Source organism: Jaculus jaculus, chromosome 6, assembly GCF_020740685.1.
Source record: "Jaculus jaculus isolate mJacJac1 chromosome 6, mJacJac1.mat.Y.cur, whole genome shotgun sequence".
NCBI lineage: Eukaryota > Metazoa > Chordata > Mammalia > Rodentia > Dipodidae > Jaculus > Jaculus jaculus.
The window spans coordinates 163,582,711-163,608,652 of record NC_059107.1 but is presented as its reverse complement, the minus strand read 5'-3'; the positions used below and the strand labels follow the sequence as shown (position 1 = coordinate 163,608,652).

Genomic DNA, 25,942 nt, shown 5'->3' with positions numbered 1-25,942 from the left:
TGCTCAGACAAGGAAACATGCACTGTGCTTCCTGATCGTCTCAGGAAAGTCATGTCTCTGCCAATGTGTGAGCGCACTGCGGATTGCAGTATCCAGGTCATGGGTGCCCCCAAACAAGGTGACAGGCACGTTCAACCCTGAGCAGAGAAAGCAGAGATGGGTGTGACGATGATTTCTAATGTCAACAGATCAGATCAGGAATCAAGTCAGAGACATCTGCTGGGCAGGTCTGGGAGGGTGTTTCTGTTTCCAGGAGGAGTAACTAAGTCCCCCTGTGCTGCGAGCCTCTCTACAGGCCCAGTGCCCAAGCTCCTGAAGGACGACTCCCAGCCCCTCCCCAAAACACTATCCCCAGCACTCCAGCCCTGTTTTAGGGACACTGTAGATTCACAACTCCTTCCTTTGCTTCTGTGTCCTCCTGCATGGCCTTGGGCCTTGGTGACAAGTCGGGGAGGTACCAGCCTGGGGGTGCTGAGGGCTTGGTGTCTGCTGCCTTTATACTCACAACAGGCCCAATGTGCTCCCGTATACTATCCACCATGTGGGAAACCCCCCCCCCATCCATGGAACCCTCCCTGTCCCTAGACACCGTCGTTCCTATTTCAGTTATAGCAGCAGCCTAGTCACCTGTGCAGAAACCCAGTTGGTAACCATGTGGAGAGGTTCCTGTCAGCTCTGCCCTCCCTACGTGGGCTGAAAGTCTCTCTTCTCCCTGGACCCTGCCTTGGGCCAGGAAGCATCTGTCACTAGCTTCCCAAGGGGCCAGACACTACAGGCGGTGGTTTTCCTGTATTTCATCATGTCACATTAGAATGTGGCAGGCCAGATCCTAGGACCAGTTCAAGGAGGGTTCAAGAGGCTGAAATAACACACAACCACACAAATCCTGCACAGCAACATAACCCACACAGCCGGGCAAAGCCCCACTTACTCCACCTGCAGAGCACAGGAAGGAAGAGCCCACTCTAAGACCTGTTCTCACTTGACCCAATTTTGTCTCTGAAATGTCTAGATATTATAAAGAAGGAGACAAGTGATCTTTACTTTGGCATTTCATGACATTTGCTGCTTCAAAGAAACACTGGGTGAGACACAAACATGTAAAACACCATCAGTCCACAGCGGCTTCTCCCAGTTAGCCACTGGACAGAGAAGTGCACGCTGCCTCAGGGTGCACACTGAGTGCACAATGCCTCATTGAGTGCAATGGCCTGTGCAGCAGGATGAGGCCCCACAGCATCTGACTGTAGGCGCTCTGGCCGGTGCATCAGGATGGCAGGGGCTTGCCCAAAGAATGCTGGAAGTCCCAAAGGAGGGCATATAGATGCAGTCTGTGAGGACCAATGTTCTGTCATCTGACCAGCAAGTGTTCTTTTCAGGTTTCTTCCCCAGTCCTTGATGTAGCAGCTCAAAGATGGAAGGATGGAGCACATGGGGATAAGGCACAGCAGCTGGAGGCACTGGGGTCTTTCACAAGAGTCCTGAATGGCCCGAACTTAAGTTCACACTCCCCTAGAGAGTGGGAGAAAAAGCTACTCACAGGGCTCCCAGGGCACTCTGGCTTCACACTACAGGTGGGGGAGGGCAATGGTAAAGTCACTCATCAGCCCCTTGGTCCAGGCAGAAAGAAGTCCTCGGGGGCTCCACATGGCCTCAGGGAGAGGTGGAGACTGAGGAACCCTAAATGTGGCTCTTTCATCCAGTGAGAAGAAATCAGCAATGGAGATTCTGGACAACTGTAACCTCCAGGTAGGATCCCAAAGTTGTCATAGGCCTTGTGGGGGACTTTAATCACCAAAATGCCAGCAGTCCAAATACCCAAAGGAGCTAGCCACCAAGTGTCTGCTTTGTGGCTTCTCCAGGAGCAATGAAAGGGAATCCATGACTCTGTGGCCAGAGGGGCTGTACACACCTCGGCACCCATGTGTGAGGTCTAGGAAGACAGGAACTGGCGCCTGGCTCCACGTTTGCAAGATGAAGCACATGGTCTCTGCTAAGCTCTCAACTGTGGCCCTTGCCGTTGCCCTCAGGGCATCGTCCATCAAATATCCAGGAGAGGTCTCTATGATTGGGGCCAGTTGTCTCTTTACCAAACCCCTGCAGACTGAGGCCAGGGCATGTGAAGAGTGCCCTGTGCAGAGCAGGGCTCAGGTGTCCTTGAGTGGGTCCCAGGCTGGGACAGCCGTCTGGGTGGTGACTCAAAGGTCATGTGTGGGAGTTTGCCCCCAGGTCCCACAGAGGTTACTGAGAAGTGACTCCCTCCAACCCTTTGTCCTGCCAAGGAGACACTGGGAGGAAGCCTTGTCCAATGAGTGTGATGTGGCCTTGAGAATCATCCATGGGCTAGAGCAAGTAGTTCTAGAAGCTTCCTCACAGTGGTTGCCAGAGGAGAGAAGGGCCAGCCTCCTCAGAGCTCTGAGTATCTTGGGAGCTGTTGGGAAACGGCAGCACGCACTCCCCTCCCACACTGTGACCCTTCTGGCCCGCATCCATGTTCACAGCTGGCCTCACAACCCCTCTTTGGTGATTCAGGAAGAATAAGGTGCCACTGTACACAGTCACCTGTGAGCACCGAGGTCCCCAGGTGAGTCACCTTAGCACTACACAGTGAGCTCTGTGCGTGTGTGCATGCACGCTGAAGAGCTGAGACACTGTCACAGTCACTTTCTTATTGCTGGACAAACACCCAACCAGAGAAAAGGGCTTATTTCAGGCTTACAGAATCAGGGGCAGTTCCACCACAGCAGAAGAAACTGGCTCATTTCATCATACATAGCACAAAGAGAGACAGACAAAGAGAGGGACCACCACTACCAAACAGCCAGCAAAAGCTGGAACAGCCAGAGCTCAAACTGCTTCCCTCCACACACGTGAGGGCTGTACTACCAGATCTGTCCCCATTGACACCTCCTTCCCATCAGAGCCCCACCCACTGGAGCAAGTTGCAAGCTCAAAGTTAATCAAAAATCCCTGAGGCTGTGGTGAACATACTACCACATTCAAGCCACCATAGAAGTCAAGACAATAGACTCCTGCCATGGCATCCAGAGGAAGGACTAGGAACTTAGAGCCATGAACAGCTCTGAGCCATGACCCTCACGATGCTGAGATCACTCTGAAAGTGGGTAGTAAGTGTGGCGAAGGAATGCTGTGTATGCATATTGAAGAAAATGTGGGAAATTGGAAGAGAAAAGGTCAAACAAGAAACTGGCCGGGCATGGTGGCTCACACCTTTAATCCTAGCACTTGGGAGGCAGAGGTAGGAGGACCCTTGTGAGTATGAGGCCAGCCTGAGATTACATAGTGAATTCCAGCTCAGCCTGGGCTAGAGTGAGGCCCTGCCTTGAGAAACCAAAGAGAGAGAGATCGAACATTGCTAACAGCACGCTAGCTTTTGTTCAGTCTTTCTCTGGGTAGTAGGAACACCTTCATACTGGTGCTTACTGCTCATAGGGAGAGAGAGGGATACAGTTTGGGGTCATGGTTTTCTGCCACATATACATACACCGCATGTCCCTACATGCGTATATGTTACCTGAAGACCCAGTTACTGGTAGTCTTGAAATATTCCAGCCAGCAACGAGCCATGGTGTGGCGATCTGCTCCTGACTCTTCTGATTGCCACTGATACACTCTTCTAGCACCAGATGGGGTGCGGGGTCAGAGGTCAGCCCTGGACAAGGACTAGCAGAGCCTCTACAGAAAGGTTAGGCACTGCGCCCGCCAGGAGGAAGCGAGCAGTCTGCTCTGAGCCGCACCTGCCAATCCTGAGACAGGTCAGGAAGGACTGCTTGTCATCAGGTACCGCGCGAGCTCGTTTCCCACTCCTCACTATCACTGGGAGACGCTCTGCACACTCCAGACAGCTGCGTAACCCACTGTGGCTGTCTGGCTGCTCTCACTGTATTCTATAAGGACATCTCATTGTATTAGCTATGTGTGTGAATTCTCTGCTAGATTTTAGTCTTCGCTGAGAACAAACAGTATCATTTCTGTTTCTTACCTACTTTTTAATTTTATGGCATTTCTGATGCAAATAATTACAACTTGTTCACTGTGTTCAGAAAGCCGCCTGGGAGCCAGCTGCACCTCAGGCTCTGGCCATGTTAAGTTAGCTTTTGCTGTGGAGTGTTTCAGTCACAAAAGTGATGAAAAGGCTATCCCCACATGACAGTGCTGGCAGACAGGGCATGGGCTTAGTGGGACAGCCCTGGAGGAAAGTCCATCATGCAGGTCTCATGGGCATCACGATGAACACCTAGAGGCAGGACTCAAGGGCTATGTCAAACAGAGCTGGACACCACCGGCAGAGATGGCAAGGGAGGTGACCTCCAGCTCCTGGGCCCCAGTACCCCGGGAGCAGGTCCTCAGGGAGGTACCTCCATGGGGAGCAGGTAGAAACCTGGCCTACCACCCTCTCCCCATCCGCAGCACCCAGAAGCGACCTCGTCTTCTGGCCTGCAGGCTTGGCTCTGGTCCACTGTGAAACTCTAGTCCAGCCTCTGCCTGCTCTGCCTGCATTTCCTTGCAAGCATAGGGGAAATCGCAGTGCTGCAGAGAGGGCTTCTGGAAGCCTTTGGAACACTCCAGAAGCAGAGGCTCACCAGCCTACCGCTTCTCCAGAAATAATCACTTCCTAAAGCGCCACAGCTGGAAATGCACTCCCCATGCTCCCAGGGACGCCAGGTTCATCCCATGACTTGGCTCAGTCCTGTCGTACACAGGCTGGCCCATCACAAGCTCTCATTCCAGCCCCTCTTTAATTAAGAAAAAATTTATTTATTTGAGAGAAAGACAGATTGGATATGGGTATGCTATGGCCTCCAGCCACTGCAAATGAACTCCAGGTGCATGCACCACTTTAAGCATCTGGCTTTATGTGAGTACTGGGGAATCGAACCTGAGCCACCTGCCTTTGGGAGCAAGCAAACCTTTAACTGCTGAGCCATCTCCCCAGACCTAAGCTAGATCGCTACCACGCACACTGACACATCACACACTTTCCCTCCAGCCCAAGCACAATAAAGCACCATCACACTGCCTCCTAGCTCATCTCCACCTCTGGCCCCACCACAGCTGCAGGACTGCATAGGCCCTGGGCCTGGTACCATTTGCTCTGGAGGGCGGCAGGATAGCCCTGTCTCTAGTCCTGCTTGAACTTCAGCAGACTAAGCAGAACTTGGCACAGGATAGGCCAGCCACATCTTAGACTCAGCTGCCCAAGGTGTAGCCTTTAATTTCAACAGCACAGCTAGAACAGCAGAGTTTCTTAAGTGTATTGCAATAAGGCTAGCTAAGTGATCCTTGGCTATGGCCTCTTAACATCATGGGTCCTGTCTCCTCCACGCAGAGCCCCAGTGTCTCATGGGTCCTGTGTATATCACACAGAACCCCAGTGTCTCATGAATTCTGTCTCCTCCACGCAGAACCCCAGTGTCTCACGGGCCTTTTGTACTCCAGGCAAAGCCCCAGTGTCTCACGGGTCCTGTGTCCCGGCTGCAGAGCCCCATTGTCTCATGGGTCCTATGTCCCTAATGCAGAGCCCTATTGCTTCAGCTTTTGGCTCTTTGTGTCTTGTAGCCACTACTGTATTTTGTACCTTACCTCCGAAGGTGTTCAGGCACATGTGACATTTCACATTCTCACAAGAGGAATATGGACTGTGCCAAAACTCCATGGTCAACATGAACCTGCCCTGGGCCAGGGTGTGGAAGGGAAGCCAAAGGGCTGCTCCTGCTAGGAATGGTAGAGACAGGGTCTCATGTTAAAGGTGGCTTATGGATGCCACTCTGGGGCTGGGCCATGTCCCACATGTACAGCCTGGGCTCTACTTCGTAGACTGCAGAGGGATCTAGAGGTGGAGGAAGAGGCACCTTGTGCTTTAAGCATGTGACCACGCACAGTAGCTATGAAGGGCTCCTTATCCCAGGAGGGCAACTGTGTCTGCCTGGAGCCTTTATAGATATTGTTTCCCAGCCGAAGTTAGAGGGATGTACAATGCCCTGTGGGCCCAGAAAACTGGGTGAGCTGCACCAAGGGAGCAGGGCCCTTCAGTAAGTAGGCAGTTGGGGTGGGCAGGCCAAGGAGGTACCTGCACAGCCAGCCCTGCTCTTCGGTGCCCCCTGGGGATGAGCAGAGAAAAGGGGACACAAAGCTGGCCATACAGGGAGAGACTTGGTGACTAGACAAGTTGGGGACTCGCTTACAGCCTTTGTGTTCAGAGTGCAAAAGGGAAGAGGGCCAGACAACCCCAGCTGCAGCAGCTGGGCATAGACAGTAAAGGCATCTCACCATGATGGGTGTGAGGCTGGAGGAGGGAACCAGGAGCCAAGGGCAGCCAGAGACTCCAGCCACCATACGAATACTCTCCCCACAGGAGAACAGGGCCCTGCACTGACAAAGACAATAGCCAAGACGAAGAAAATGGCTTCGTTCCTTGTTCACTGTGCACGTTAGGGACTGGTGGGCAGGCTAGACTCTCTGCCAGGGCAGGAGGGGAAGGGGCTCTATCTGCAGCTCCTTTCCCAGGCCGAGCACTCAGCTGCCCACTTGCCGGGGTCTGAGCATGAAGCTGTGGGCAGTGCAGCAGAAGCACACAGGCTCGGAACTGTCTAGTCACAGGGCTAAGGAAGGAGGTCAGTGAGCTGCCAAGACCCTGGGGATTCAGGATCACAGGGCCGTCTCTTCAGCAGACAGGTGTGGGGCTGAGTGAATACAGTGGAGGACAATGACCACAGTCAGCGCCCCTCGCACTGAGGGTATTCTCCTTGCTATACACCAGACTCCCCATCTCTGTCCAGAGGCCATGTCGACCAGGCCTGTGCTGGGCAGAAGCACTTGGTCCACACTCCCATCCATGAAGGGTCAATGACCCCACACTACTCAGGCCTCCCCTCAGGAGCACTCAGGGGTAGTCCAGAGGTTGGGAACTGCACCCATATATGGTAAGCCTGATAAGGCTTGTGTCCAACAAGGCCTCTGACAAGGAGTCTCCAGTATTGGCACAGAGGCAAAGCAATGTGTCCCAGACCACATAACCACCAAACAGCCTAAATAATTGGAAACCCAAGTGGCATAGTTTCTCACCTAGCACAACCCTTATCATGTCACAGTCCAGGGTATAGGATGGGGCATCTGGGCACCCCAGGGTCATAGTACTCAGCTCAGAGTTTTGATAGGGGCTTGATACACAGTTTAGACACTTAACAGCTCAGGATGCTGGCCACAGTTACACTGCTGTGGCACCCAGCACGACCAGCTCTGTGACTCTGCCACATGAGCTTCCTAGAGACAGGAGGCCAGTGACAGACCCGATCCATGCTGCTCACAGCTTCGGCACAAGTCCACCATGATCTCACTTTAATAAACCCCTCTCCCAGCAGAAGATCTAACTTGAGCTTTTCTGAACCATCGTTTACTTACTTGAAAATCTCTTTCTTCTAGTATTTCCTTCCTCCATCTCATGAGAAAAGCAGCACAAACATACAAGTGGAAATGAGAAAAGCCCTCGGGTTCCGACTGAAAGAGAACACACAAGGAGAGACTGTTAATGTGCAGAGCCATCAGTGTGACCATGAACAAGGCCTTCCGCAGGGCTCAGTCATCTAGTCAGGGTTCAGGGAGCCCAGGGCAGGTGGTCTGTGCACTGTTACTTAATGACTTCACTTTAAAGAGCTTGTCTCCCTGAAATAAACACTGCTCTAACACCTAGCCTCTGATAAACAGGACCGAGAATGAGCTTTCAGAGAGTAGCTGTTCACTTTCTTGGGCCCAGGCAACAGCTAGTGACAAAGAGGCTTGGTGAGCACTCCCTTTATGCCAGGTAGAGTCCACTCGCAGCAAAAAGGGACAATGCGGGCTGGAGAGATGGCTTAGTGGTTAAGCGCTTGCCTATGAAGCCTAAGGACCCCGGTTCAAGGCTCAATTCCCCAGGACCCACGTTAGCCAGGTGCACAAGGGGGTGCATATGTCTGGAGTTCTTTTGTAGTGATTAGAAGCCATGGCACGCCCATTCTCTCTCTCTCCCTCTCTCTCTGTCACTCTCAAATAAATAAATAAGAATGAACAAAAAAAAGAGGCGGGGGGGGGGACAATGTCCTCCATTTGTCAGCAAGGAAAGAAAGCCAAGGACTTGTGGAACTGGCCTGGGTGGGACCCAGACAGGTAGAAAAGGATGTGGGAGGAGGGGAGCCATGTGGAGGCTGTCCTAGGGGAATGGGCAGGAAGTAAAGCGGAGAGGACAACGCATCGTGGGGCAAGGGAGGACACGGGCATATGCTAGAATCATGTGCTTCTCCTTTGCTCCCCTCCATTCTACTCCCCCTCAAAACCAGGACCACTGACTGTCACCCCTTGGGATGCAGCTCAAACTCCCCACTGGGCCTGCCCAGCTCCACCCAGGAAGGCTCTCGGCCTCTCCTTTCTTCTGGCTGCCACATCAGTTCAAGCCCACACTGCCAACCCTTCATGCTAGAGGTTCCTAAGTTCCGATCTCAGAGTGCCACCTTCACACCACATCTGTGTGGTACCTATATAACCACTGTTACTGGCTTATTACATACAGCGTGCTGGAAGGTGACATGTTGGGGAAAACAAGGCAAAAGGGGGTAGCAGCAGGGGTGTTCGTGCATGTTTGGGGTTAGGACTGATTTCTCTATGATGGCCAGTCACCTATACAGGCATTTAGGCTGGAGTTGGGGAGATGGTTTGGTGGGTCAAGTGTTTACCACATAAGCATAAAGACTCAAGTTCAGATCCCTAGTACCCACCTGAAGTTCTGGGTATGGTGATGCAATCCCAGCATGGGGGAGGTGGAGGTAAGGATTCCTGGGGCTCAGTGGCTAGCTATTCTGCCCAAACTGGTAAGTCTTGGGCTCAGCAAGAAATCCTGTTTCAAAGAATAAGGTGGATGGCAACCAAGGAAGACCTTTGATGTTGACCTCCAGCCTACACACACACACACACACACACACACACACACACAAACACGTGCATCCACACATGGAGCCTGCAAACATAAGGATACTCACACTTACAAACACAAAGATGCATTTGTGCAAAGACTCAAAGGGGAGATGCCAAGTAGATGCAGGATGGCCTGATGGTGGGAACAGGTGTTTCCTGTAGAGGTAACAGGAAACACCAAGGTCCTGAGGTCAGAGATTGCCAAAAATAATCAAGACCAGCTAGGCTACACCAGACAGCAAGACCAGCAAGGAGAGCTGGCAGATAGGGCACTGGGAACCTTGTGCTCCCACGACCCTGGGAGACTTTGAGCAGGGATGCATGCTTCAAAAGCTCCAGCTAGCTGTCTCACTGCAACAGACAGGCCATGAGGCATAATGGAGAGGAAGAGGAGGTAGGGAGGAGGGCAGGTTGGAAGATCATGATGAGACTGGCAGGTGTGTATTACACAGACCAAGGGCAAGCAGGATCTTGCAAGGAGAGCTCAAATTCTACCTGCATGTTGAAGGCTGAGCCAATTAAATATGGCAGACAATGTATAGACAAGTGTGGAGTGTGGGGGGGTGGGGAGTCCACAGTACATGGTCCTCACAGCTAGAAGGGCAACCTGCCACTTCCAAAGATGAGGTAAGCTTGCACAATTGTAGAAAATGTGTTTTGGTGAGATGGCCATGGTCTGTTCCTTGTCCACATAAGACACGGCTGGCCACCTAAGGGAAGGTGTTGGATGGAGCTGAGATAGGTGTCCCAAGAGTTGCCCAGTGGTCTAGGCTAGCAAAGTCCTAAAGTGTATCCACGAAGAGGCAGGAAGCCAAAAGGCCCCCAACTGCAGAGGGTCAAGTTACAAGGGGGCCTAGAGATATAAAGGCCACTGGGCAGAAAAGCAGTCCCATTGGTGTCAACCCTAGAGACAAGCATGCTCTTCTCCCTGCACTGCTTGCCCAGCACAGGCAGAGCACCTTACGCCGCGAGCTGCTTCCTGACGAGAGTCTCCCATGACCAGCATGCCACCACACACATGGTGGCTACTGCAGGCCTCCAAGTCAGAAGAGGCTCCTCTGGCTCCAGATTTACTAGAATTCTTGTCACAAACTGACACCATGCTGAAGCAAATGCTCTCTGCATCAGCTGAGATGACAAATATCCTTCTTTCATCTGGCAACTTGAGAGTCACAGTTCCTTTGATGTGCCAACCTTGCATTCCTGAAATGAACTTTATCTGGTCACAAAGTGTCCCGCAGAATTCCTGTACTCACACCTCTAAAATGACCTACGATTGCTTTCTTGAACTGGCCATGTTGGATTTAAGCATCAGGTTGTTTGTCACACTCCTTTGCTCTGTGCTCAGGAGGAAGACTGCAGTGTGTTTCCTTCATGCTTCTTATACAGCCCACTTGCAAGATGAGCAGGGCCAGAGAATGACTTTGTGGACTGAACTGTATTATTGATTTAATTTCTGTATGTTTATTAAACAAGTCAGGCTTTCTCAGACATTCAGGCATTCTTTTTTCCAGTAATTTCTCAAAGTTTTCAAGCTTGCTCATAATATTCCATTTTCTTTTAGACCTCTCTGTAGTTACAGTAATATCCCACTTGAAATTCTTCTTCCTGCTTTTCCTTTTTTAGATGCACTCTTGCCAAGTAGCTCAGGCTGGCCTTAGACATAGGGTTCTATTCCTCTAGCACCCTAGAGCGAGGACAAGTGTGTCACAGCACCCAGCGCCCTTTCTCAGGATTCTTAGTGCACTCTCACACTCACCTTTTCCCATTTTCATCAACTGTGTTAGATAGAGGTTTGATTCAAGCTAGCTGCCTTTAGAATAATCAGCTTTCAATCAGTTCAGTATTTCATCAATTTCTACTGTTTATTATTTTCTTTTGTTTTTGGTTTTGTTTATTATATAGATTTTCAAACATACACAGAAAAAAACTATTTTATTCAGCAGTCATTTGGTTGTTTTTATTTTCCTGTAAGCAGGCAGTGAAAGCCTACTACTCTTCTTCTGAAGTCCACCATGCTACATCCACATCCCTTGCCTCTATGATCCTAAGCTTTGAAGAATGTTCCACTATCATGACTTCCTTATTTGTATCCTAGGGACATTTTGTAGCCTTTGTAAATAAAGTGGTTCTCTTTTGTCTTTTGAGCTGAAGTGTAACTCAACTGTTATAAGAAAATATGATGTACATGATGGCAATTCTTTGTTAGTATTCAGGTTGGCATGACCACTGCCCTCATGAAGCAAAGCTGTGGTGGGTGGCTTATGATGGGGCTGAGCTGCTCATGGAATAGCATGGGGGAACATGGAAGGTAGTACAAAATGTGTCACATAGCTATTTCCTCAGGGAGTAGCATGACCACAACTGTTGCCCTAACAGAAAAGAGCTGAGGTTAGTGGTAGGGCTGGGGCGTCTCAGTGGTGCTGACTGTGAGTGGCCCATGCACTTGGGGATGAAATTTATTCTTTGGAATGTTGGTACTGTCTTTATCTGGGGCGAACAGACTTTTCTCTCAAGAACAAAATCACAACAAAATACCTGCTAATATTAGGTGTCAAAAAAACACATATCCTGGAATTCTTGGATACAACATTTTACATATGCCTGCTAAACAACATGAGCTGAAAGATGCATTGCAATCCCCATGATAAGAGTGACTTTTCTCCTCCTCACATTCCCATGATGAGAGTGACTTGTCTTCTCACATTCCCATGATGAGAGGGACTTGTCTTCTCCTCACATTCCCATGATGAGAGGGACTTGTCTTCTCTTCACATTCCCATGATGAGAGTGGACTTGTCTTTCCCTCACATTCCCATGATGAGAGTGGATTTGTCTTTCCCTCACATTCCCATGATGAGAGTGGATTTGTCTTCCCCTCACATTCCCATGATGAGAGGGACTTGTCTTTCCCTCACATTCCCATGATGAGAGGGACTTGTCTTTCCCTCACATTCCCATGATGAGAGTGGATTTGTCTTCCCCTCACATTCCCATGATGAGAGTGGATTTGTCTTTCCCTCACATTCCCATGATGAGAGGGACTTGTCTTTCCCTCACATTCCCATGATGAGAGTGGATTTGTCTTTCCCTCACATTCCCATGATGAGAGTGGATTTGTCTTCCCCTCACATTCCCATGATGAGAGGGACTTATCTTTCCCTCACATTCCCATGATGAGAGGGACTTGTCTTTCCCTCACATTCTCATGATGAGAGGGACTTGTCTTTCCTTCACATTCCCATGATGAGAGGGACTTGTCTTTCCCTCACATTCCCATGATGAGAGTGGATTTGTCTTCCCCTCACATTCCCATGATGAGAGTGGATGTGTCTTCCCCTCACATTCCCATGATGAGGGACTTGTCTTTCCCTCACATTCCCATGATGAGAAGGACTTGTCGTCTCCTCACATTCCCATGATGAGAGGGACTTGTCTTTCCCTCACATTCCCATGATGAGAGTGGATTTGTCTTCCCCTCACATTCCCATGGTGAGAGTGGATTTGTCTTTCCCTCACATTCCCATGATGAGAGGGACTTGTCTTTCCCTCACATTCCCATGATGAGAGTGGATTTGTCTTCCCCTCACATTCCCATGATGAGAGGGACTTATCTTTCCCTCACATTCCCATGATGAGAGGGACTTGTCTTTCCCTCACATTCCCATGATGAGAGTGGATTTGTCTTCCCCTCACATTCCCATGATGAGAGTGGATTTGTCTTCCCCTCACATTCCCATGATGAGAGTGGACTTGTCTTTCCCTCACATTCCCATGATGAGAAGGACTTGTCATCTCCTCACATTCCCATGACATGAGTGGACTTGTTTTCTCCTCACATTCCCATGACATGAGTGGACTTGTCTTCTCCTCACAGTACCATGATATAAGTGGACTTGTTTTCTCCTCACATTTCTGCCAGACTCTGCTTTATGTATTGAAGCAATGTTATTAGGTGTATACAAATTCAAAGTTTTTTCCATCTTCTCAGTAGGCTAAACATTAATGTCAATACACATCACCTCAATGCTCTCAAGCAATCCACATGCTTTGAAGTCTCTGGCTTGGGGTGGGGCCCAGGAATCTGATATGACTGTAAGTACATGTCTGTTTTGCTAAATAATTTAAGAGTCTTTTAGTATGCAATAAAGTTTAAAAAGTTTTATAGCTTCAGACATTACACTCACAATCAAGACAGTGAATATGTCTATCAGTACAAAAGTGAAGAACCAAAGAGCAAGATAAAACTTCCTATCTTGCAGCAATCATTTCTGAAGCCTCTCCCCTACCTCTTTCAGTGCCCAGGCAATTGCTTACCTACTCTGTCACCATCACCAAATTAGTTTGCTTTCCTAACCCTTCCGTATAAACAGAACATACAGCATGTCCTTTTGCTCCCTCCCACCCTTCACCAGATGGACCATCTTTTCGCTGCCACCATGCAGTTTCCACACACAACTGTAAGCTAAAATAAACCCTTTGCTCCCATCAGCTACTTTTGCAACAATCTATATATCACATACATTACGTTTTCTTCACCCTAATGCTTTGAAAATATGTCCCCCCAGTACAGAAATTGTCTTTACATTCAAAGAGTGATTTTGAGGAATGTTTTCAATTCTGATGAAGTCCTATTTATTAATTTGTTCTTTTATGAACCATGCTATTAGGGGCTAGAGGGATGACTTAGCAGTTAAGGTCACTGCCTACAAAGCCAAAGGACCCAGGTTCTATTTCCTAGTACCTACATAAAGCCAAAAACACATGACAATGCCTATGTCTGGAGTTCCTTTACAGTGGCAAGAAGCCCTGACATGTCTATTCCCTCTCTTCTTCCTTCTCTCCCTGCCCCCCTCAAATAAATAAATGAACCATGCTTTTGGAATCCTAGCTAAGAAGTCTTTCCCAAACTCAAGGGTATTAGTCTCATAGTTTTAGTTTTAAACTTGACATGGGTCTATGCTGCATTCTGGAGGGATGTTAGGATCCTGTGTGAGGTAAAAGCTGAGGTCTGTTTTGTGCACAGGGACACTGCCCCAACAGTTTATTAAAAAGGCTAAACTTTCCCCACTGAGTTAGCATGCAGGTAGCTTTAATCTTTCATTTCTGTTCTTCAAAGTTTCGACTACTGCAAGTCTTTTACAATGAATCAATCAGTACAATTGTGCATGCTTGCTGCTCTTTTGTTCCGTTGGAGTGCCATGAATCTTCAGCTGCCTCAGGACCATGGTGCACCTCCTCACCTCATCTCCAGCCAGGCCTTTACTGTCAGCATTGCTTTACAGTTTGCCAGGCTTAGGTCAGTAACACCAGTGACACTCAGATCAGCTGCATTAGGTTTCCCTAAAAAGTACAATTTTTGATGATACTAAAGAACAATGTTTGCCAGGTGTGGTGGTGTATGCCTTTAATCTCAGTATTCAGGAGGCAGAGGTAGGAGGATCACTGTGAGTTCAAGGCCACCCTGACACTACAGTAAATTCCAGGTCAACCTGGGCTAGAGCAAGACCCTAACTCGAGAAACCAAATCAAAACAAAAAGACAAAAAACAAAAATTAAAAATTAAAAATACCCAATGTTTTAAAGCCTTTAATTTCAGATTTTTAATGCTATCTGTTGGTTTATGTGTGGAATATATACTTTTCTTCCTTTGCTTTCACTCTGTCTTTCTTTGAGCTTATCAGTCTCTCACTGCACACAGGGCTCATCCCACCAGCATCTCTAGCTGAGAGTGGAAGGTGGCCCAGGCCACACTCCCCCAGAAATGGACATTCGGGGAAAATGGAGTTTTTGGCTTTGTCTAAGTGGATTATTCATCTTCAGTGACTTAGTAAATTATATTAAAGCAGCAATCTGATAAATAAAAAAAAAATCACATCACAAATGGAAAATGGGCTTCTGCTTTAATGAGGCTTAACCCAGACAATTCAGACTGGCATCTTATATGGTGTTGGGGTGGTGGGGCAGCAGCCAAAGGCATATATCACAGTCCAGCCTGGCAAGGCCACCTCCACACAGCCGACTCCCTCTCAGGTCAGAGGGGACTCCTTGACCATTTCTAAGTCCTGCCCCACCTGACCAGGCTGTGCCTCTGAGGAGCTCCTGGTCAACTGCAGCTGCAACCCTGGAGAAGCGCAGGGTGGGCTGTTTCAGCATGGTCATGCCAGCCGGACAGACTCCTAGAGGAGCCTAAACCCTGGCGGAGGCCTTCCAGCCGAGGTTCTCATCTTCCCCAGTGCCTACGCAGCCACTACCAGGCCTGTCCTATCAATCAAGGTCTTCAGTTTTCCAGGCTCCAGACAATCTGAGACAGGGAGAGGGAGAAGGAAAGAGACAGACAGACAGGCACGGGGCCAGAGAACTAGAAAGGGATCTGGGGAATAAACCTATGGCTCTCATGTCTGTTCTGTTTGGGACTTCACAGGTAGGTAGAATGGGAGACGAGAAAGCTGCCTCCCTGGTCGAAGGACCAACAACAGCTGCAGGAGCTTCCTGTTTTCTCCAGCAGCCATCCAGAAGACAGCCAGGAACATCTGTGGGGCTTTCTGCATGGGAACGAGGTAGCAGCAAAGGGTCACCAGTTAAGTTCTGTGACTCACGAGAGAAGGCCCCACCGCTCTCTAGAGCCTCTCAGTGCTCTGGTGACCCCCGCCCTGGTCCCCATCACTGAGCCTGTCCTTGCTCCCACTGCTCGGTACCGACAGCTGTAGAAGCCTGGAGAACCCAGCCACACCTGTCACCTGGCACTTCACAACCAGGGCATGTCTACACCGCAGGACCCGGGCCGGTCCTTGGAGTCCTCTGGATGCAACTAGACCCCACATCCAGAGTTCACCACAGGCCAGAGGTGGGTGCTGCAGGCCAGTGTCCACTAGTGCTAGCAAAGCCCTCCCCCTGCCAGCCTGCCCACTTGTCTCTGCAGGGATGCGCACAGTGCCAGTGTCCCTGGACTGTCAGTGAACAGATGCATTACGTCACTGAAGCAGAAAGTGGTTACTCAAGACTGATGGATGCTGAACATGGTTTGATTAATGCAACAAAAGAGAACATTAGGCGATTTTACTTCAGATCATTTCAACATTAGTCGTCTTAATCACTGGTTATGGAAACGGCGGCTGAGACTGACTACTTGACAGTAAGTATGCTGGGCCCGCCTCAATCACACCATCCAAGGACTCCGAGAACCACGCGAAGCCGGGTATGCTTCTGAGCTTTGGGAACGAAGACAAATGGGTCTCTCACACAGATCCTGGCAGGCACATGTGCTGTCTTACAGAAGCCCAGAGCTCATTTAGATAATGCTCCCTTTGACCACCCAAAGACTAAGCATCATTCTTGCCCACCATTTGCACAGAGGGGCTCCACTCTGACAAGGCCTAGTGATACACAAAAGGAGGGAGGGAAGGAGGGAAGGCCTCAGCTGTACCTCAGAAGCCAGTGAGGAAGGCAGAGGGACAGCACCCACCCCTGGCACTCTTCTACATGATTTATTTTTATAGTTCCAGATTGGGGTTAATACCAATCTGACAGCACCACCCTGCTCAACCCACTCCCCCTGCAGGCTCCTGCTCCTCCCCTACTCCCCCTGCCACAGGCTCTTGTGCCTTTCCAAGAATGTCAATGCTTCCCATGGTCTCTGGAGTGAGAGCATGCAGGGCCGAGAGCAGGTTCACGTTCTCACACTTTCCACCGTGCACAGCACATGTCAAGGTTCCTGGCTTCGTGAGGTTGAACTTCCACCACTGTGTGAGACTCTGGCAGGCATGAGCAGAGTAGAACATTTATTCTAGAATATTCTTAGTGACAGGGAGGGCCTATGAGGAGGACCCCTCCAGTTGTGGCTGTGGGTCTGTGGCACATGGAATCCATAATTCAAAGACAGTACCTGCTGCGCCCCATGAGTCCAGACCTCCCAGAGTGGGGCCAGAGTGCCCCCAAGTTGGAGAACTCCCTGGAGTCCACGGTTCACTCCAACAGGGCCAGACTGCTAGTAAAGGTGATGGGCAACAGGCCATGACAGGGAACGTCACCTGTCCATGCCCAGAGAAGTGGGAGACATGATGGAAATGGGATGCTTTTTGCTATGCAGGGCAGAGGGAAGCAAAGCCAAGCTGTGACCTGGGGATGACACCCAGTGAGAGGATGGTGTGGTGAGACAGGGTTGCATTTGGATGTACCGCCCTGTTCCTCTGGCCCTTGAAGGCAGGTCTGTTTGAAGAGTTTCCTCTCCTGCTTACCCTGGAGAAAGGTCAGGTTCCTGAGAACCCAAAGCAACACTAACCCCACAACCAGAACTGCTTCAAAGTCCTAAGTGTGGTGGTTAGAATGAAATGTCCCCCACAGACTCAGTGCCTTGGAATAGTTGATGCCCAGCTAAAACCATGTGGGAGGGTGGAGCCTTGCTGGAGGAGCCGTGTTGCTGGGGTGGGTCTTGGTGTACTATGACCCAGGCCCACCTGATCAGAGCTAGCTCACTGCCACTGCTACTTCCCAGCTGTTGTGGCATGGTGTGATGCCCAGCCTGTGCTCTGCCCTGCCGTGGTGGAACTACTAGCGTGGACAGGGAGGGTCCTCTGAGGGTGGGGGTGGGGCAAGGGGACAAATGAAAGTGGAAAAGGGATGCAACCAGGATCAAACTACTGAACGTTCATATCTTCAAGTTCCCAATACACGTAAATATTAAAGTAAAACTACATAGTGCAAATGATTTCTGAAGAAACCTCATATAATAAGTAAAATGTTGAAAACACACAAAGTGCTAGAGGACACTACAAGAGAGCAGTGTATGTGCATCAGGGAAAAAGAGCCATAACCAACGAGTATTTAGATATTATGCTGGGTCTTAAGTGATGAGAAAAGCCCTTCAAAACAGAAGGTATAAGCAGTCAGATTTGAGGACCAGCACTTTACAGAATGAGAATGGAAAGGCAGCAGTAAATGCATAAAGAAAATGCCTAGTTGACCCTTGAAAATGTCATTCTTACAATTAAAGAATATTTTCATGGGTGACTTTATTTGACTCCATGTACTTTCCCATTTTGTTTGTATAGGCATGCTCATGTATGCTTAGTGGGATGATCTGTGTGTGTGTGTGTGTGTGTGTGTATATATATACTGTTGTTGTTGTTGTTGTTGTTGTTTCAAGGTAGGGTCTCACTCTAGCCCAGGCTGACCTGTAATTCACTATGGAGTCTCAGGGTGGCCTCGAACTCATGGCAATCCTCCTACCTCTGCCTCCCAAGTGCTGGGATTAAAGGTATGCGCCACCATGCCTGGCTCCAATTGAATTTTTTAAGTATCCCAATGTGACAATTGTCTTCTGTTTTAAACTACAAAATTAATACATTCCCAATTTAATAAATACTTTCTTATGCCTGCACTATCCAGGAATTTCATGGAGCAACAAATTCATTCTACCTATACTAGAAGGCACAGGACCAAGGCTAGCATGATTAAAACCTCACAGATAAAAAGATAAGGTGAAGGCTTGCACTGAGTATCAAGGTGTTTTGTGAGTGTAAGCCAGACCATGTGATCATGGCACAACACAGAGATGGGAAAGCTGATCCTAAGGCACCACAAGCCGGGAGGCGAGCGACAGGACCGTTCAGTAAACAGACTGAGGCAGCAGTGGGCTCTCCAAGGGAGAAGACAAAACTGAACCCCTCCCCAGGCTGCACACACCCGATTCAAGGTGACTGGAGAGCAAGGGTTGGATGCACACATCTTAAAAATTGATGAAGCCTTCCCGCAAAGCCTGAGGACCCGTGATTGATTCTCCAGGTCCCACATAAGCCAGATGTACAAGGTGATGCAAACACAGAAGGTCACACTTGAGCACAAGGTGGCGCATGAGTCAGGAATTCGGTAACATTGGCTGGAGGCCCTGGCACACCAATCCTCTCCTCACCTTCCTCTCCATCTCATTAAAAAAGGAGGAATCTGTTGGGCTTGCCTCCAAAAAAAAAAAATTGATAAAGCCAACTGCAAACTTTTTACCTCTCTCTGACAACACTATGATTCAGGTGTCACAGTTGCAGACAGAAGTCCTTGCAGTACGTACAGAACTTCCGAAGGACGAGTACCCAGAATACTCTATGTTTTAAACTCCTAAGCAGCTAGAAAGACTACCTCAGAGAGGGACCAAGAACAGCCCAAGTCAATCAGTGAAGACAGTAGAGCCCAGGATCTCTGGTAGTTAGGCCCACAAAGAAAAAGGAGGGAGTGTGTGGTTTCAGGCCATATATTTCAGTTGGGCAAACTCTTAAAAAGTATGGGGATCACACAGAGTGCAAGTGAAGATGGGCTAAAAGAGACTCCAGGCATGTGGGCAAGAGGGCAGTGTGACCACCTCAGAAAACAAGTTCGCGTATCTACATATGCATACTCCAGAACCCAGAAATGTATCTCCCTTTTCCTTTCCTTTTCCCTTCCTTTCTTCCTTTCTTAACTTTTTTTTTACTTTTGAATGCTAAATATCTCAGTTAATAAAGTACCTGAGTTTGAATCCCAGAACTCACATGAAAAATGCTGGTAGTATTGGCAGTTGCCTGCAATGCCAGTGCTGAGAAGGTGGAGACAAGATGGATCTATGGGGCTTGCCAGCCAACCAACCTAGCCTACCTGGGGAGCTCTAGGCCAATGAGAGACCTTGCCTCAAAAACAGTTAAGTGGCATCTGAGAAACAATGCCCAAAGTCTCCATGTGCATGTGCACATACCTACATGCACCCCCTGCACGTGCGCGCGCGCGCGCGCACACACACACACACACAGATTTCTAGAGTTATTTCACTATTGTTATTGACTACATTAATAAGTTAGATAGTCTAAAATTTTAGAAATTATACTCTAGAGTACAAAGAAATAGCCAGCTAAAAATTCACAGTGTAAATATGTTTATACAGTATCTTTTGAAACGACAGTTCCTATAATTCTAATGGAATATTCTTTTAATTTGAGCTTTTGATGTTTTCAACTTTATTGAAGTACACTTCATACCTGTAAGGTGTGGGGGGGGGTACACGGAGAGAGGAATGCCTACAATCAAGAAAACTAGCAAATCCATCGCCACACAATTAAGTTGTGTGCATGTGTGTACACACGTGTAAAATGCTTTAGACCCATACTCACACTTTGCCACTTCAGATCTGTGACTCAGAACTGCCAGGCTGGTCCTGACTGAAGCTTTGCAGCCTTTGGCAAACCATTCTCCTCCTCCACCACGCTTGTGCCGCACTGCTGCCGTCTCTGCTTCTATGAACCCAGACATTTTAGGCTTCACATCTGCGTGAGGTCGTATGGCAAGTCTCTTTTTCTGTGCTTGGCTTAGCAGAATACTCTCCAGGTTCATCCCAGGTGTTGCAAATAGCAGGGGCTCCTCTCCAAATAATATTCACATATGTTATGTATATGGGATGAATGTATAAGCATTAGGAATTAGTGAGCATTACAGAATGCATGTCATTACCGACCACATATGGTTAATATACACATATAACTTGCACACCACATTTTGTTGCTAATGGATAGCTAAGTGTATCCCTGCCTTGGCTACTGAGAATGTCACAGTGAGCACCAACACGTATATGTCTCTTCGAGACGCTCATTTCATGACCTTCAGATTTGTACCCAGAAGCAAGGATTTGCCAGCAATTCCATTTTTAATTTTCAGGAACCTGCAAGATAGTTTCCATGATGGCTATGCCAGGGTACTGCATAGAGACAGGTATAAGGCCAGAGGTCAGACTAGTAGTAAAACACTCTGAAATACCTCCATGTCTGATGAGAAAGGATAAAGTGCAGCTTGAGTGACACCGTGAAGGACAAGCACCACATAGCCACGTCTGCCAGCAGAGCCAGCAGTGAGGCTGAGCGGCTGCACCATGCAAGCTGCACCCCGCTTCCTCAGCATGACGGCGTCAGTAGAAAGCACCAGTGGGTATTCATTATGACAATGCATTTGTTTATAGAAACACATTTGGAAGACAAGACTAAGCCTGTTCAGAAATGATACAAGCCAAATTCAAAACACTCACCTCTAGGGTGGAAGCAGAAAAACTACATGGTATATGTAAATTTTAATTTCTAAATAAGAAATAAACAAAAGACCTGAATCAGGGCAAAAACATCTTTCAGGCTTAACACCCCAAGTAGTCACTGATTAGACTGTCACCTATAGTTTTCCAGAGCTTTAAAATATTTTATAATTGAGCAAAAGACCCAGGACTAATGTGACATGGTCTTTCTTCTTGAGCAAGCTTCCCCATTTGGAAGGTATACTACTTTGTGCAGTCCAGGCCTGAGAACCACAGAGAGCAGATAGGTGTAGACAGGCTGGCCAGTCTCCCGGCCATACTAGGCCGACTTTATGTCCTTATCTTCTGCAGTCTGGCCTGTGTCTTCCACCTGGTGGGGAGGATGGGGGACTCCCCCAGCTGTCCCCTCTTCCTCCAGCTCAGCACCTAGCAGTCACGACCTGCTCGCTGTCTTACAGGCGGCAGCAGTGCTGAGAGGAGAAGAGCCGCGGCTCCTCACTGGGCATGGCTGGCAGGCAAGGGTGACGTACAGAGCCCCACGACACTGGACTTTCCCAAAGCCGCCCACCAAGTACTCCAGCAGTTTCAGTTTTGCTCACAAAATAATAAAATGAAAGTTTATGGTGACTACAGATTAAGCAAATGCAAATTACATATAATAAATACCTCCTAAAATGTACAAAATGAGGCAAAAAATCAATTTTCCTTCGATTTTACTATAGTAAAATGGTAAAAGGGACAATTTTTCACCTTTAATTGTATCATTAAACTTTCCTTATAATTTTGGCTCTGGAAAACCAAATGGCCTTTTGGCACGAGGCACATACCCATGTTTACGTATTTATGTAGATGTGTTTCTGAGGCGATGCATGGCGGGAGCTGCTTCCTATTCTCTGCACAGATTCAAGGACACCAACGTCAGCTGTGCTAGTAACACTTTCGCTGGCTATGTGGTCTCCTCTGAAACATCCATCAGCAGGCCACAGCAGGACAAAATTGCCTACCAGGTATGCAAAGCACGGCCTTTTAAAATTCACACTACCAGGAATGCAAAGCATGGCCTTTTAAAATTCACACCACCAGGAATGTGTAGCATGGCCTTTTAAAATTCACACTACCAGGAATGCAAAGCATGGCCCTTTTAAAATTCACACCACCAGGAATGCAAAGCACAGCCTTTTAAAATTCACACTACCACCCCATGTTTGGCATGTGGGCTACCAATGAGAACTGTAAATCATACTGCATTATGCAGCCAAATCCTAAAGCAGAAATGAGCCCATCTCAAAGTGATTGATCTATTATCTCCATGCCAACCTCCATTAGTTTTGGCCAGATCCTTATTGGCATGTGTCTGTCCATGTCTGAGAACATTCTAGCAGGTTAGATGACAAAGGTCATAGCCCATGAAATATATACATTACAGGGTGGAATCTCATCTCTGAAACCCTGGAAGGAAGATGAGGGTGGGGGAGGAGGAGATGACACCCCCATGGTCAGTGTCTGACCCTGAGCCTCTACTTGTGGCCCTCAGTGCACTAAGTTTTCCTAACCAAAGTTAGCCTTTAGAACCAGCTGGTATCAGAGAGAAGCAATAACAACAGGGCTTAGAAGTTTTCAATGAGTGTTTATTCTTTAGCAATATTCAGAGGTCTCCTAAGAAAAAGAAACAATGGGGGGGGGGGTGCAGGTACAAGTGCATGTGCCTATGGATGCGTGTGTGTTTGTATGTGAGAATTGTGGGGTAGAGCTTAAGGAACTAAGCCATGAATCGGTTTGGGCTTTGCTGAAAATAGAATCTGATGGATGGGCAGGCAGGCTAGAGACCCAGGGAAGAACAGCAGTTCAAAGGCAAACGCTGTCTACTGGCAGAATTCCTTCTTGCTTACAAGGCCAGTCTTTGGTTTACTCTGACCTTAACTTGACAGAACGGAGGGTTATTTGCATTATCCAAATCCTCCAATGTATTAATCCTCTGTCCCCACAAGAGTACTCTCATTGAAACTTCCAAATACCTGAGCATGGTGGCCCAGCCAAGCTGACATATAAGCTCATCTCATTGATGGCCAGCAACTCAAGTCTGCCTGTGAATCTTAAAGGTGTTTGCTAATGCTGCATTCAATAAACCAACAAGAAGTCAGCATTCCCTATGGAGTTATAGCTTCCTATAGCTTGCAGCTCAGAAGCAGCCTACCAACTTCTCCCAATGGGTACTATAGACTCTACAGACCAGAACACAGTCTAGACGAGTCCAGAGAGCACGTGGATCAGGGAGCATTCTTATGACCCTTTGCACCGCAGCCAAGCCAGTTAAGGATCAAACATAGGGCTGGGGAGATGACTCAGCGGGCAGGAGGCCAGCTGTACAAGCTTGAGGACCTGAGACCGAGCCTCAGCATCCATGTACAAAGCCAGCCTTGCTGCTCATGCCTGCAACCTTAGCACTGACGGGGAGAGGAAACGGAAGGACTTCTAGGACTCCCTGATCAGTAGCCTGTGAGAAGGGAAGAATCAAACACAAAGCATGACCCTGGCTTACATATATGAGGAGGGGTCAGGAGAGAGGTGTGGTTCCCTAGCATAGGCATTTGGAGCAGACCACATATGGCCCAGTGCAGAATCTCAGGCTGTGTGTCACTGCTAAGACTCATCACAGAGGTGGCTCACAGCACATGGACCACACTTTCTGCAACCACCTTTCTCCTTCAGGGCTAAATCAAAGACACCATTTAATATGGCTCTGTCAATAACTTCATGAATTATACACACCTGGGGAGACTGTGGGCCAGAGCTAAAGCAGAAGAATTAACCTGTGGGCTCACCTCAGCTGCCCAGTGATTCCCCTCCCAGGTCCCAAGTCTCAGAAATTAGCGTGTTAACCTGTGGGCTCACCTCAGCTGGCAGTGATGCCCCTTCCAGGTCCCAAATCCATGACTTAACATGTTAACCTGTGGGCTCACCTCAGCTGCCCAGTGATGCCCCTCCCAGGTTACAAGTCTCAGGACTTAGCATGTCTGGAAGACACGGCATTGATGTTGGGTCTGGAAGTGCTGCCTTGGAGATGCTATGCTATTCTGTCCAGACTGAAATTCCAACGCTCTTTAGAATTTTGTCAAGGACATTTACAGCAAATTCAAAGGAAAAAGAGCCTACTATGGGCCCTGATTATTTGTACTTTGAAGAAAGAAATGACATCATGCTAGTAAATAACTCAAAGCTTCAAAACTCTATGTAGGGCTGAGTGAGTCCCAAGGGCTCATGGTTAGGACCAGAGGGAAGGAGTGAGCTGCAGCCCTGTGATCAGGCCCGGCCTGGGCTGGGCGCACTCAGGAGGTGTCCACACATGCACGTCACTGGTCAACACTGTGCCGCCCGCACCCTACCTGGGCTGGGCGCACTCAGGAGGTGTCCACACATGCACGTCACTGGTCAACACTGTGCCGCCCAAACCCTGCCTGGGCTGGGCGCACTCAGGAGGTGTCCACACATGCACGTCACTGGTCAACACTGTGCCGCCCGCACCCTGCCTGGGCTGGGCGCACTCAGGAGGTGTCCACACAGCACATCACTGGTCAGCACTGTGCCGCCCGCACCCTGCCTGGGCTGGGCGCACTCAGGAGGTGTCCACACAGCACATCACTGGTCAGCACTGTGCCACCCGCACCCTGCTTGGGCTGGGCGCACATAGGAGGTATCCACACATGCACGTCACTGGTCAACACTGTGCCGCCCGCACCCTGCCTGGGCTGGGCACACACAGGAGGTGTCCACACAGGCACGTCACTGGTCAACGCTGTGCCGCCTCCACTCTGGGTGCATGAAACCCCCACGGGCACCACTTATGGTGGATCAGCTATGCCTGTTAGGCACCCCACTCAGCTCTTTGCTCTAGGCCCCCACTCACTCTAAAGACTGGTAACTGCTCTCCTGGCGAGGAATCCCTTCCTCCTGCCCTGCTGTCTTCCTTTGCCAAGACCTTTTGGCATGGTGTAGGCCCCTCCATACCATTGCTGCTCTGTGCTCTGGGCCATGTCACCCCCAACTTTATTACAGCTCATTCCACTTCTCACTGGCCTCCCTTCGGACTCTTGCCCTGCCCTGCCCTGCCCTGCCCTGCCCAGTGTCAGTCTAGCAAGTGATTACAACCCCACTCCCTAAGAGATGCCTCTGGCCACCTGCTCCTGCAACCTGCCCACACAGCTGCCTTGCTCAAGGAATAGCAACTGTAGGTGGTCACAAGATGCCAATGCTGTGTTGCACTAAGTGAGCCTCTTAGGCTCTGCCTACCTGAAGAGGCAAGGAAGGCATTGCACAAACCAGAGTGGGTAGTCCAGGTGCTGGCCGAGCTCCCATGGCTGCTGGGCTCCTTCACTACAATCTGGGCCAGAAGACGCAGTACAGAAAGCAACAAGAGGATTGCATCGCCCCAGGGCCTTCAAGACACTGAGATGGAAACAGCCAACATGTTAAAGACATGAAGGATGGTCGTGGGGACAGGAAATGGGCCTCATGTAGCCTGTGTCCTTCTTGTCCAGCTTAGGCTGTGGAAGTTGGGCCTACAAATAGCCCTTAGCTCCAGGACACAAATGGAGCCTCTTGTTCATGGACCCAGAATCTTCACTTTAACAATCTCCTTAGATGACTCCCACAAAGCCGAGATGCAAAGCCACTTGCTGGGTTACCTGCTTCTAGATGAGCATTCCCTTTTCTTCCCATCTGGGTCCGCACAGCACCCTGCAACACTTCTGCACACAGCAGGGGTTCAAAAGGAAAAGGGTAGGGAGAGCCAGAACATGTGCTGCGCAAGTTCCATGCTGTCTACTAATTGGTGGTTTCCCACTGAGCTGCTGACCTCCGACCGTCACTGATGACTGAACGTTTATGAGGGCTTCAGACCACCGGTACTGAACAAATACAGAAGCCTGCCCCCAGTAAATTAAG

General features: G+C 49.1%; 1 protein-coding gene across 3 annotated transcripts in view; it reads right to left on the bottom strand.

The window, feature by feature from the left end:
* The window catches only part of Tbc1d22a (TBC1 domain family member 22A), a 306,659-nt gene that overhangs the window by 46,476 nt on the left and 234,241 nt on the right, over nucleotides 1-25,942 (bottom strand). For all 3 annotated transcript variants that reach the window (XM_004650395.2, XM_045153248.1, XM_045153247.1), the window contains one exon: nucleotides 7,423-7,518. In XM_004650395.2, the coding sequence (XP_004650452.1) occupies nucleotides 7,423-7,518 (96 nt within the window). The remainder of the gene's footprint in view (nucleotides 1-7,422; nucleotides 7,519-25,942) is intronic.